This window comes from Macaca nemestrina, chromosome 13 (assembly GCF_043159975.1).
Source record: "Macaca nemestrina isolate mMacNem1 chromosome 13, mMacNem.hap1, whole genome shotgun sequence".
NCBI classification, from domain to species: Eukaryota; Metazoa; Chordata; class Mammalia; order Primates; family Cercopithecidae; genus Macaca; species Macaca nemestrina.
Genome location: NC_092137.1, coordinates 27,919,861 through 27,934,727, shown reverse-complemented (window position 1 = coordinate 27,934,727; position 14,867 = coordinate 27,919,861). Strand labels below are relative to the sequence as shown.

Sequence of the window (14,867 nt, the reverse complement as noted above, 5' to 3'; positions counted from 1 at the left end):
AGAAGTAACACTAGCCCTTACCTTTCATCATATACAAAAATCAACTCAAAAAGGATTAAAGAGTTAAATGTAAGATCAGAAACTGTGAAACTACTAGAAGAAAACATAGGAGAAATGCCTTGTCACATTGGTCTCAGTAAGAATTTTTTGGATAAGCTCTCAAAAACACAGAAAACAAAAGCAAAAATATATAGATTACATCAAACTAAAAAGCTTCTGCACATCAAAGGAAACAATCAACAGACTGAAGAGACAATCTATGGAATGGGAGAAAATATTTGCAAATTATACATCTAACAAGAGGTTAATAAGCAGAATATATAAAGAATTCAAGCCACTCAATAGAAAAAGAAAGTAATTCAATTAAAAATGGGCATTTTTCAAAAGACATACAAATGGCCAACCAGTATATGAAAAAATGTTCAACATCGCTAATTATCAGGGAACTGCAAATCAAAACCACAATGAGCTATCATCTCACTCCAGTTATACAATGGCTACAGTCAGCTCTCTATCCATGGGTTCCACATCCATGCATTCAACAACCAGTTGATCAAAAATATTCAAAAAACAGGCTGGGTACAGTGGCTCATGCCTGCAATCTCAGCACTTTGGGAGGCCAAAGAAGGCAGATCACTTGAGGTCAGGAGTTTGAGACCAGCCTGGCCAACATAGTGAAACCCTGTCTCTAAAAATAAAAATTCAAAAAACAAACTGCATCTGAACTGAACATTTACAGACTTTTGTCATTATTCCCTGAACAATACCATATCACAGCCAGCTACACAGAATTTACATTGCATTAGGCATTATAAGGAATCTAAAGATGATTTAAAGTACAAACATAAGGCAAAGATATTCTGGGTTTGGTTCCAGACCAACGCGATAAAGCAAGTATCACAATAAAGCAAAGTCCATAAAAACTTTGTGGTTTCCCAGTGCATGTAAGAGTTATGTTTACTATACTGTAGTCTATTAAGTGTATAATAGCATTATGTCTAAAATAAAATGATAATACCTGATTTTAAAATACTGTATTGCGGCCAGGCATGGTGGCTCACTCCTGTAATCTCAGCACTTTCGGAGGCCAAGGTCGGTGGATCACCTGAGGTTGGGAGTTCAAGACCAGCCTGGCTAATATGGTGAAGCCACGTCTCTACTAAAAATATAAAAATTAACAGGATCATGGTAGTGAGCACCTGTAATCCCAGCTACTCGGGAGGCTGAGGCAGGAGAATCGCCTGAACCTGGGAGGCAGAGGTTGCAGTGAGCTGAGAGCACACCACTGCACTCCAACCTGGGAGACAAAGCGAGACCCTGTCTCAAAACAAAAATACAAAAAAAAATAAAAATAAAAATAAAAATAAAATACTGAATTGATTAAAAATGCTAACAATGATCTCAGCCTTCAGCAAGTCACAGTCTCTTTGCTACTGCAGGGTCCTGCCTCGATGCTGATGGCTCCTGACTGATTAGCATGGTAGTTGCTGAAGGGTGGCATGGCTATGGCAATTTCTTAAAATAAGACAACAATGAAGTCGGCCACGTTAATCGACTTTTCCCTTAGGAAAAATTTCTCTACAGCAAAAGACACTGTCTGATAGAATTGTACTCATAGTAGAACTTCTTTCAAAATTGGAGTCAATCCTCTCAAACCTTGGCGAAGCTTCATCAACTAAGTTTATGAAATATTCTAAAGCCTTTGTTGTCATTTCAACAATGTTCACAGCATCTTAACCAGAAGTAGATTCCATCTCAAGAAACCACTTTCTTTGCTCATCTGTAAGAAGGAACCTTCTTCATCTGTACAAGTTTTATCATGGTATTGTAGCAGTTCAGTCACATTCTCAGGATCCACTTCTAATTCTAGTTCTCTTGCTATTTCCAACACATCTCAAGTGATGAGGTGCACTGTCAAAGAGCAATAATATTTTCAAAGGAATCATTTTCTCTGAGCAGTAGTTCTCAACAATGGCTTTCAGTAAACCACGCTGTAAACAGATGATTGTTATTCTACTGTGGAACACAGGCAGAGTTAGATTTAGCATAATTCTTATGGGCCTTAGGATTTTCAAAATGATAAATGATCCTTGGCTTCAAACTAGTCACTAGCTGCCTTTGTCCCTAACCAGAAAGTCAGCCCATCCTTTGACGCCAGGCATTGCCTTCTAACTATGACAGTTCTAGATGGCATCTTCTTCCAACATAAGGCTGTTCCATCTACACTGAAAATCTGTTGCTAGGTGTAGCCCTTCATCAATGATATCTTAGCTACATCTGGATTACTTACTGCATCTTCTACATGAGCACTTGTTGCTTCGCCTTGCACTTCTGTGTGATAGAAATGGCCTCTCTTCTTAAATCTCATGAACCAACCTCTGCTAGCTTCAAATTTTCTTCTGCAGCTTCTTCACTTCTCTCAATCTTCTTAGAATTGATGAGAATTAGGACTTGTTCTTGATTAGGCTTTGGCTTAAGGGAATTTTGTGGCTGGTTTGATCTTTCATTCAAACACGAAAACTTTCTCCATATCAGCAATAATTTTTTCACTTTCTTATAATTCATGTGTTCACTAGAGTAGCACTTCTAATTTCCTTCAAGAAATTTTTCTTTGCATTCACAACGTGGTTAACTGTTTGGCCAAGGGGCCTAGTTTTCAGCCTGTCTCAGCTTTCAACATGCCTTCCTCACTAAATTTCGTCATTTCCAGCTTTTGATGTAAAGTGAGAGGTGTGGGACTCTTCACTTGAACACTCAGAGGACATTGCAAGGTTACTAACTGGCCTAATTTCAATACTGCTGTGTCTCAGGGAATAAGAAGGCCCAAGGAGAGGGAGAAAGGAAAAAGGTCAATCACTAGAGCAATCAGAACATACACATTTATTGATTAAATTCACTATCTTATATGGGTATGTATGGTTTATGGCATCTCAACACAAAAATAGTAACATTCAAGATTACTAGTCACAGATCACCAAAACAGAATAATAATGAAAAAGTATGTGGAAATACTTCATGATTTAAAAAGCAAACATTTTTAAGTTTAAAAAAATAATAATTAAAGAAGTTTGAAATGGTACAAAAATCACCAAAACATGACACAAAGGCATGAAATAAGCCTATGCTTTGGGGAAATGGCTCTGATAAACTTGCTCAACACAAGATTGCCACAAACCATCAATCAATTTACAAAAAAAAAAAAAAAAAAAAAAAACACATAACATCCTTGTTGAAGCACAATAAAATGAGGTATGCCTGTACACAGAAAGATGGGCATAGGATATATGTGAATACTATGCCCTTTTATATCAGGGACTTGCACAGGAGGTCTTGGAACCAATCCCTCATGGTTACTGAGGGATGATTGTATTATTAAAAGGAAAAGATCTGAGCATGGTGATGTGTGCCTGTGGTCTCTGCTACTTAGCAGGCTGACGGAGGAAGAACACTTGAGCCCAGGAGTTCAAGTCTAGCCTGGGCAACATAGCAAGACTCTGTCTCAAAAAAAAAAAAAAAAAAAAACCGGCCAGGTGCAGTGGCTCACACCTGTAATCCCAGCACTTTGGGAGGCTGAAGCGGGCAGATGACAAGGTCAAGAGATCAAGACCATCCTGGTCAACATGGTGAAACCCTGTCCCTAATAAAAATACAAAAATTATCCAGGCATAGTGGTGGGCATTTGTAGTCCCAGCCACTCCAGAGGCTGAGGTAGAAGAATTGCTTGAACCCGGGAGGTGGAGGTTGCAGTAAGCCGAGATCGCATGTGTGTGTATATATGTGTATGTTATATATATACACATATATATGTGTGTTTTTTTAAAAAAACTCATCTTTCTAATTCTACGAACTTTTATAAATATTGTTTCCATGGTCAATTACCTTTGCCTTTTATTTGGCTGTGAGCTGCTTAACACTAGAATCTTGACTTGTTTTAGCATTAAGAATCGCCATTGTACAATGCTCACTTATTATTTATTTATTATAGAACATACTGTGGGCTAAACTAAGTCCCCAATGTATAATGACAATATTCAACAACAGTTTGCTAGAACATAATTATATTATATGATGAGTGACAGACCTAATACACTAATCACAAATGTTATTAAAGGCTTCCCATGAAGAGCTTATAGTAATGAGAGGACATAGGGTATCAGCAAATGCTTCCCAACATAAACCCATACTACTAGAAAGATGCCTGTGAAGTCACATTATTTTTGTCTCAAGACCGTGGACTGACCACATACACTTATTTCTTCTCTAAGACCCACCCTCCAATCCCATTAAATGATAGTTAATACAGAAAGATAAAATCCCAAACAACAGGAAGATGAAGAGGAAGGGAAGAGAGTAATCAGTAAATGAGAAAGTTTAGCAAATTGCTAGAGATAGAATGCAGATGGAAGTGTAGTACTTGACAAGATAGGGCAGAGGAAAGCTTTGGCCTGTAATAATGTGAGGAAGATGAGGAAGGAAGTCATTTGTCTTAATTAAACCCATAAAAGTTGGTAGTTATCCCATGTTAAGGGGAGGCAAGAGTGAGACACACGGCTAAGAACAGGGAGAGTAAGCAAAAGCTCCTCACGGAATAGTCTATCTACCCACCCCCCAGAAATGACAGGGTGACCAGGTATGTATCCCCAGGTATTCACTGAAGAAACAGAACAAACTATGTGAGGAGAGCTACAACAGTTGACTCACATCTGGCCCATCATTCATCCACACATTCCATAAGCCTTGCTCACCTACTCAGAAGTCCCATTCAGTATTTTATTGTCTATCTTAAACATAAATGAATACCTTTTATTTGAAGAAAACCTATAGAATAAAAGAGGGAAAAATATGATAAACAAAAATATAATCCCTAGGAAAAATTAAAATAGTTCAGATAACAGAAGAAAACTTTTTTTTTAAAAATCTCCAAATTTTATTTTTTGAAGGATTTTAAAGGACCTATATTCATAAAATAAGAAGATGCTGAGAATGAGAAACAGTGCAAGAAAGAGTTCTTAGAAATTAAGATACCTAATTGTGACTGTAGTAATAAAACATTATCAGATGGGCTAAAGGAAAGGCAGAAGGGTAGAGAGAGGAACAGAATCTGAGCAAGTTATTTGAGAATGAGGTTCCAGCAAGATAAGCAGATAACCTGTTTATCAAGAAAATCATCTACAAAACATAGAATCTATGATGCATAGATTCTACAAAACAAGGTCAAATTCAAAATAATAATAAAGGCAAATCTCACAGTGATAATCATGCAGGAACAGGCCTCCAGAGCAATCATTCAAGCAATTTATAGACAAGGCACAGAAGACAACTACAGATTTAGAACGGACAGTAAGTTATCAATCTTGAAAATGCAAAAGGAAAATAACTGAAGACAAAAGCTGGGAGTTGAAGGAAGAGGAATTGAAGGAAGAGCAGGGGCTAATATATTCATCTTATAAAATGCAGAGGCAAAAGACACAGTATCTATGATTAATGTAAAACTAAAGAGTATACTACCCTAAATGTTCACCATTCTTGCATAGAGATTGCCCTTAAGTAATAACAAAGCTAACTGTGTACCACGTACTTACTAAGAATTCTTAGGGGCTATTCATTAACTGTGTAATACAACGTGTAAAGTGATCCATTAAAAAAAGTAAGTAAAAATTTTTAAGCTACAGGGTAACCAACACAGGAACCAATAATGGTGATATAATTACATTAAGAAAGAAAAAATAGTTAAGGGGTATAGGAAAAATAGGCTGATGCTTCATGTATCAGCACAGGAAGTCAAAAAATAACAATGTCTAAAACTGATAAGGCAAGAAATAGAGGCAAAAGTATATTGTTTAAAGATATGGAGATCATCCCCGAGAGCTAAACTGAAAATTTTTAGAATCTGCAAGTGATTCTCTCAGGAAACTGGACTGGGAGAGAAGACTACTGGTTTCATGTATCAAAAAATTCCAGTACTTTTACATTTTTAACTACATGAATTATTTACTTTGATCATTTCTTTTAAATTTAGTTAATAATTTTTTCAAAAAAAAAGTAGCAATCAAATCTGTCCTACTACTTCAGACAGGTAAAATTATTTTATATTTTAATGGTTTCCAGAAAATGGTCTAGTAATGCAAGGCTGACAAGTCAGCATGTCCAACATTTCTCATTTAATGTGGCATTTGATAAATTAGTATCAAGTGATCCTACAGAATACAGTACTAAGAATACAAAATACTACACAGAGTTGTGGCCCCTCCTGGCATGTAATGGTAAAACACACTGGTCCACAGGCCAAAAAGCAGTTTATCCATCTATCCCACGTTTAATATCCATGTTCTCTACTTTTCTTTTTAAGAATAGGAGAACTTTAATAGGCTGTTCACCACAAGTGTAGGTTCAAGAGAGAAAATTCCTGGTGAGATTACCAACACTAACCAACCAAAGCCACAAGTATTGTAATAGTGACAGAGAAAAGCTGATACAGCCTAGATGGCTGCTGAAGCTAGTGGGCTAAGTCCAATGACAGATCTTCCATACTATCCATCCAAGATAAAAAAACTTGTGGTCCAGGAACTCAAGCCAGCCCACAGACACGTTAGGTTTAGCCTGCATAATATTGGCCCACACCATGTTTTTAATTTTGAAAAAGTAGCCACATCTAAAACTGACAGAATTCACATAAAACTTCAGACATCCACCTTCTCGCAATAAATCAGTAGAGGCACTCCCCTTAAGTGACAGGGTGTCCCAATTTGCCACACCTAGCCTGTTTCCCTTACTATGTTACCAATCTAACCCTCGTAGACCATTTGTATCTCTGATCCTTGCTTTAAAGGAGATAACATGTTGATATGCCTAAGCCACGCCAAGAGTTTTTGAGGCAGGACTCTTACACTTCGGTAACAACAGGAGATAGATCAGTGACAAGTCGTGGCACAGCAGTTCTAGAGGGGGGTTAGCGGCAGTGATGGACAGCAGCCACTCCTACCTAAAAACTGTTCCTAAATGGCCAGGTATTCTAAAGCAGTGGACTTTTTATTGAGTATTACATAAAAGCCACCTATAAAGAAAAAAAACACATAAAAATTACTGGGCACGCCTAAAAATTAGGAATTTCTGTGCATGCCTATTTAACTACAACTTATTCCCTGCCAACTGCCTTACTTTTAATCAAACTAGAATTGAATGACAGCTAAAAAAAGTGGTAAATGCTAGTGATCAATATCTTAGGGGATAACAACTAACAGCCGGAAATGAAAACTAAAGCACAAAGTCCAATAGCTGACACTGTAACCTGCATTTTGAGTAAAATAGTCATCGTTTACTTACATTTTAATGTCTCTCCAGCATATGGTATGTGCAGTTTAAATCGGTCACAGTTGGGCCCAGGAGTCAATGATGTGCAGCTTTAAAAAATGCAGAAACAAAAGAAAGAAAAGATTTTTTAAAAACAAACTTTAAAAACCCACATATTTATGATACTAAACAAAAAGGGATCTTTATACAGAACAGATTAAAACACTGGCTTACAGAACAAAATAAAAGCCTTTAATAGTCACGGAAGCCAAGACACGAAGACTCGTCCTAAAACAAATAATTCATTTATTTCACAATAAAACTTACATGTGTTCTAACGACAAACATCAACAGTGTGCTTCAACTACTTCTCTCAAAGAGGCATATCTCGACTTTTAAAATTAGGTATATTATCCAAAACACATGTCTATTCTTATGCCAAGAACTGTAAAATAAGAATAGTTTTATGATCATATTTTAAATATGGACTCTTAGCTTTCATTCTGTTACTACAAAAAAGAGCCCACTTTTGGCCTTTTTCTGGTACCAGATGGTTTTCTTTCCTTCCACAAAGGTACAGTGCTTCCTTTAGATTTGGCACACCATAACTTTCATCTGCAGGAAAGCACAATGCGCACTCAATTTCAAGTAAAATGCAAATTTTAAAGGTGGGGGGTAGTCACCCAGGTCTCAACAGTTTGGTATTTTCTTTTTGTTTTGTTTTTCAAGACAAGGTCTCGCTCTGTAGCCCAGGCTGGAGTGCAGTGATGCAATCTCTGCTCACTGCAGCCTCAATCTCCCAGGCTCAAGCAATCCTCCCACTTCAACTTCCCAAGCAGCTGAGACCACAGGTGCACAACACCACACCTGGCTTTTTTTTTTTTTTAAAGAGAGGCAGTCTCACTATGTTACCCAGGGTGGTCTCAAACTCCTGGGCTCAAGTGGTCCTCCTCCCATCTAGCCTTCCAAAGTGTCAGGATCGTAGGTGTGAGCCACTGAACCTGGCCTAGTTTTTTTTAATCTATTATTTCACAAAGTTATACAATGTTTCTTGCTCTTCACAGATTTGTTGTACAAAATAATTTATTATCTTAGAAGTCATAAGTTCAACTGCATAACAGCTGCATAGGCTTCATAAGTTAATAAAATATTAATATGAAGTCAATTGAGAAAGTAATATGTCTTCATTTTGTTTTAAAAAGATGAGATTTTTAATGTATAAACGAAAGCAAAGAGGCTAATTTTCTTTCGTAATTCCAAAACTGGCTGTGAAGCAATTCTAAAAAAGAACCTATAGAAGTAATTTAATGGATGGATGCATAGTTAAAATAAATGTACAACTTCCCTACATGGCAACTTGGGCAAGAGTCATTTAAAAATAAATCCAAAAAATTTTGACTTTAAGTAATTCAGACCCCACATTAGAGATTTACTATTACTTTTTCCCAAAACGATTTGAATGTGAAAGGGAAAAGAACTAGACAGTGGCTAGGCACGGTGGCTCACACCTGCAATCCCAGCACTTTGGGAGGCCAAGGCAGGCAAATCACTTGAGGTCAGGAGTTCAAGACCAGCCTGGCCAACATGGTGAAACCCCATCTTTACTAAAAATTCAAAAATTAGGCCAGGGGCGGTGGCTCACACCTGTAATCCCAGCCCTTTGGGAGGCTGAGGCGGACGGATCACAAGGTCAAGAGACACGTATAAAGACCATCCTGACCAACATGGTGAAACCAGGTCTCTACTAAAAATACAAAAATTAGCTGGGCATGGTGGCAAGCACCTGTAGTCCCAGCTACTCACTTGGGAGGCTAAGGCAGGCGAATCGCTTGAACCCAGGAGGCGGAGGTTGCAGTGAGCCAAGATCCCACCACTGCACTTTAGCCTGGGCACAGAGCAAAACTCCATCTCAGAAAAAAATTAGCCAGGCATGGTGGCATACACCTGTAATCCCAGCTACTCGGAAGGCTGAGGCAGGAGAATCGCTTGAACCTGGGAGGTGGAGGCTGCAGTGAGCCAAGATTGCACCACTGTGCTCCAGCCTGGATGACAGAGTAAGACACTGTCTCAAAAAAGAAAAAAAGAAAAAAAAAAAAAAAAAAACCAGAAACATAACAAGAATATGTTTAACATAAATCACTAAGTTGACTATTCCTCATTGTCTTCAGGGGTCAATAAAAATACCAGCTTACAAACTAAACAACAAAGCTATACCAGCAACTGAATGGTAACCTATTTTTATATTTCACAGGTTTTTTTTTTTTTTTTTTTTTTTTTGAGATGGAGTCTCGCTCTGTCGCCCAGGCTGGAGTGCAATGGCCGGATCTCAGCTCACTGCAAGCTCCGCCTCCCAGGTTTACGCCATTCTCCTGCCTCAGCCTCCCCAGTAGCTGGGACTACAGGCGCCCACCACCTCGCCCAGCTAGTTTTTTTTTTTTTCTTTTGTATTTTTTTAGTAGAGACGGGGTTTCACCATGTTAGCCAGGATGGTCTCAATCTCCTGACCTCACGATCCGCCTGTCTCAGCCTCCCAAAGTGCTGGGATTACAGGCTTGAGCCACCGCGCCCAGCCTGTATTTCACAGGTTTTAAGAATACTTTCTCATTTTCCTTTCAATATAAAAAAATTCCTCAGAGTACATTTTAGGGGCATCATATTTCCCTTTTAGTATAATCTTTTCTACCCCACAACACAGTAGTTATTTTAAAAGACTATAGAAAACACATAAATTATAACATTATAAAATGTAATCTAATGATGGTAATGAGCCTCATGTCATTCTGAGCACGCTGCTATGAACCCTATAAGCAACACTAAGATTTTTCCTTTTCTATTGCATTCAACTGCAATGCTTTAAATTTATGAAAAACACCATTCACAATCAAGGATCTTTTTGGGGCTTGGGGATCAAATTATCTAACTACATAGCTTAAAGACTGAAGTTATTAGTAGTACAGGAAATCCTCAGGATTAATCTGATTCCAGTTTGTTTGAATAACTCACTCCTTCTTCAATGAGAAATTGTTTTTTTCCCGAATGGTTACACTCATTGTTGGGCCACACTTTTTATTATATACTTTAACCAGGACTGGTTAAGTGATTTTGTGCCCTGCCATGTCACCTTCCTCCCTTACTACATCAACAGCTGGTTCCAGCAACCTCAGTGTATTAAAAGGTACGTGTCTAAGGGGGATAGGAAAAGATTTGCTAAAGGATACAAAATTACAGCAAGATAAGAGGAATACGTTCTAGTGTACTACACCACTGTAGATGACTAGAGTTAACAATAATAAACAGTTTCAAATAGCTAGAAGGAGGATATTGACTGTTTATATCACAAATAAATGATAAATGTTTGAGATGAGGTATGCTAATTACCCTGATCTTATTACTATACACTATATGTATCAAAACATCATTATGTACCCCATAAATATGTACAATTCCTATGTGTCAACTAAAAAATTAAAATTTTATGAAGAAAAAAGTGTATTTCTCTATCTCTGTTTTTCATTCACTGATTTGTTTCATTTAGATAAGATTTATCAAGCATTGCTCTACGTGTTAGGATTATAGCATGGACGAGACAGAGAAGATCTACGGTCTCATGGGACTTAAATTCTAGCAAGGGAAAAAGAAAATGATAAACAAGAGACAAACATATAAAGATGGTTTCGGATTGCTAAATACTATGAGGAAAATAAAACAGGGTGCTGCACTGAAGCAGGAGCTACTTTACACTGGAAGATCAAAGAGGACCTCTGGAGGAGGTGAAATCCAAAAACTGAATCACACAAAGTGGCCCACCATGCCAAGTTCTGGGATAGAGCATTCCAGGCAGAGGAAACAGCTGGTGCAAAGGTGTGAAGACAGGAACAAGCTTGGTACATCTGGGGAAGAAATCTTGATATATCTGGGCAATGCGGCTGGAGCACAGCAAATGAGGGAGAGAAAAGCAAAAGATTAGGACACAGTAAATGAGGGAGAGGGGGCAAAATCAACGGACAGATCACACGGGGCCTGCAAGTGGTTACAATTCATTCAGCTTTTATGCCAAGCACAAAGGAGGGTTTTGAGCAGAAGGGTAAAAACATCTATGTTTTTAAAAGATCACTTTGTCTACTGTATAGAAAAAAAAAAAAAAAAAAAAAAAGACCATGAGAGATAAAATGAACACAGCCAGACCAGATAGGAGACCATTTTAGTCAAGAAAGATGATGGAGCAAAACCAACATGCATTTGTAGATGGTATTACCTACTTCTCTGCTATCTACAGAGAGCCTTGCCTGTCCATTTTCTAGCTCTGGTGCAGTGATAATGCTGCCACTTTAGTATAAACATTCACTTCACAGTCTTCAGTGAGGAGACAGTCTTCTGTGATGTGTGGGCTGAGCAGAGTGTAGCCCACTTGGCAGAAAAGGCCCACACTCAGGCACATGAGAGCAAGAACGGTGCTGGAAAGGAACAGGGTCACAGAGGACAGAAAGCATTCCCCTCAGCCTCTCACCTTCAGTCATGGAAAGGAGTGTTTCAGGGTGTGGTTATCCACCTGGAATGGGATGAGGAGCTCTGCTGCCCAAAGTCTCTATTTCAGGAAAGACATCGCTACGTAGCTGGCTATAAGGGACCCGGACTGCAAACCTCTAAGAGTTGTAGGAAGGCCAGGGCAGCTGGGAGCAATGTGGATGAGTCTTGTGTTTACCCCCCACCCCAGGGATGCTACTGGTCTCACTAGGTTTCTCAATCTCCATTGGGACTGAAAACCCAATGCAGGTAGGATAATAATAATAATAACCACTTTAGATCTGAAAAAAAGAAAGAAAGATAATGGATCCTTGGACTAGAGTAACAGCAGTGGAGACGGGACAAAATGGATTTTTTGAACAAGGCTGACTAGGAAAGGAGCATGTTTAAGGAAAAGAAAATGAAGAGTTTAAAGTGTGAGATGATAGCCAAATCTTCTATGGAAACAGTCAGGTTAATGGGTAGGCTAGCCAATCTATAAGGGCCACTAAAATGTCACAGAAAAGACAGAAGAAAAATTTACAAAACCTCACCTTAGTGTTTTATGATATTGGAAAGATCACTTACTTGAAGTGGGAATGGGGGAGAGGGGTATGAAGAGTAATACTTGCCAAAAGCACACTCAAGTCAAAATTTTCATCTCCAGTTAGCTGCAGGGATTTTGCTTTGCTGAGAGGGATATACAAATGTGGGGCCAAGAGTCAAAGTGCTCAAGGCAACAGAGGAAAGCTGCCATTAGTAGGTCTCTTTCTCCTAAGTGGCATTCAGCTTGTCTTCCAATGAAATGTTGGGCAAATTATTTAAGATACGTTACATTCTATCTTCCTTATATTACCTAGGATAAATAGGTTTATAGGAAACAACCCAATGCCATGTACACAAAGTTTCTTCTAAGATTAAACTAAAATGTTTCCTCTTCTTAAGTTACCTCTGTCTAAAATTGGTTTTGTCATGTTCTTTAATTTACTGTGAAAATTCAAGTTGCACAAGAGGAGGGTACTCGTTTTTCCGTTAATCAAAAAAGAACATGGGGGCAGGGTGTGGTGGTTCACACCTGTAATCCCAACACTTTGGGAGGCTGAGGCAAGCAGATCACCTGAGGTCAGGAGTTCAAGACCAGCCTAGCCAACATGGTGAAACCTCATCTTTACTAAAAATACAAAAATTAGCCTGGTGTGGTGGTGCATGCCTGTAGTCCCAGCTGCTAGGGAGGCTGAAGAAGGAGAATCGCTTGAACCCGAGATACAGAGGTTGCAGTGAGCTGAGATCATGCCGCTGCATTCCCGCCTAGGCAACAATGCAAGACTCCGTCTCAAAAACAAAAAACAAACAAAAAAAAAAGAGCATGGGTTTAAAAGAGCTTTCCTCTGTTGCCTTGAACAGTTTGACTTGGCCCCAAATCTGCATATTCCTCTCAGTAAAACAGAAGGCCTGCTGCTAACTGGAGATTACCATTTTGACTTGATTGTGCTTTTGGGGAGTATTACCCACTCCTGTCCCCACTTCAAGGAAGTGATCTTTCCAACGTCATACAGCACTAAGGGGAGTTTGGGTGAATTTTAAACCCATAGTAATGTTTAAAAAGCTTTAAAAATACATGGAAATAGTATGATTCCACTTATGGAAAAAGGACACTTGTAAGTATGTATATCTATACACATAAACAGATTTCAGGAGAATAACCAAAATGTGGCCAGATTTGAAATGATTTTTACAACAACATTCTTCTAATTACCTTTCTGCATTTTTTTTTTTTTTTGAAACAAGGTCTTGCTGTCACCCAAGCTGGAGTACAGTAGTGCGATCACAGCTCATTGAAGCTTCAAAGAGCTTCCCAAGCTCAGGCGATCTTCCCACCTCAGCCTCCCAGGTAGCTGGGACCACAGGCACATGCCACCACACTTGGCTAATTTTTTGTATTTTTAGTAGAGGCAAGGTTTCACCATGTTGCCCAGGCTGGTCTCAAACTCCTGGAATTAAGCAATCCTCCTGCCTCAGCCTCCCAAAGAGCTGGGATTATAGGCATGAGCCACTGCACCCAGTTGCTTTCTGCATTGTTTTGATTTTTATAATGAACACGAACTATGAACTATTTTACTATTATAATTTTTTTAGGAGACAGTGTCTTGCTCTAGAGCCCAGGCTGGAGTGCAGAGGTACAATTATAACTCACTGCAGCCTTGAACATCTGGGCTCAAAGAATCCTCCCACCTCAGTTTCCCAAGTAGCTGGGACTACAAAAGCACCACCACACTCGGCTACATTTTTTTTCTTTTTGAGACAGTATCTCAGGGCTTTGCCCAGGCTGCTCTCGAATTCCTGACCTCAAGCAATCTTGCCGCCTCAACCTCCGAAAGTCTGGGATTATAGGCATGAGCCATGGTTCTCGGACACAATTATAAAGTATTTTAAGGCTAAATACATCCCTTTCCTATTTGACTAAGAAAACTTGGCTATGATGGCCTGATTTTATCTTTTCCTTTTAAAGTATTTCACCACTTTTCAGAAGTAAAGAATTCAGAGTGATACACTGATGAACAGTCTTCAAGTAAAGCATATGAAAGTCTTTATATTGTGGTATCACAAAACTTCACATTTCTAACATTTATTATCTTTCACAGTTTCTTTGGGTCGGAATTTGGGAATGGCTTGGCTGGGCAGTTCTAGCTTAAGGTCTCCCATGAAACTGCTGTCATAAATCTGTAACAGATAACTAATACAGCAGGGAAATTCACTCATCTAGAAAGCCATTTCCTTATACAAGTATGAAAAAACTAGTAAAGAAAAAGCTACTGGCTACATTAAAATCATATTTATAGAATGGCAACTTGTCCTCACACATAGTTAGAGCCAAGGTTGAAAAAGCCAATATTCCAAATTGAATCACTTTTAATTCAAAAATTATTTTTAAATGATTTTAAAATTGCTGACAGTTAAGTATAATTTCAAATTTGTGTCTCAACTATATTTCATCAGTGTTCACTGTGTGTCTGGCACTAAGTGATAGGAATATAGCAGTAACAAGAACAAAAAACATATCTTGGTGTTAGAGT

At 38.5% G+C, this 14,867-nt stretch overlaps 1 protein-coding gene across 10 annotated transcripts in view; it reads right to left on the bottom strand.

The window, feature by feature from the left end:
- BABAM2 (BRISC and BRCA1 A complex member 2) overlaps positions 1–14,867 on the bottom strand; it is a 493,307-nt gene that overhangs the window by 407,369 nt on the left and 71,071 nt on the right. For all 10 annotated transcript variants that reach the window (XR_011611569.1, XM_071076430.1, XM_071076435.1 and 7 more), the window contains one exon: positions 7,324–7,400. Coding sequence is in view for 9 of the 10 variants with exons in the window: in XM_071076430.1 (XP_070932531.1) it covers positions 7,324–7,400 (77 nt within the window). In the remaining variant the exon portion in view is untranslated. The remainder of the gene's footprint in view (positions 1–7,323; positions 7,401–14,867) is intronic.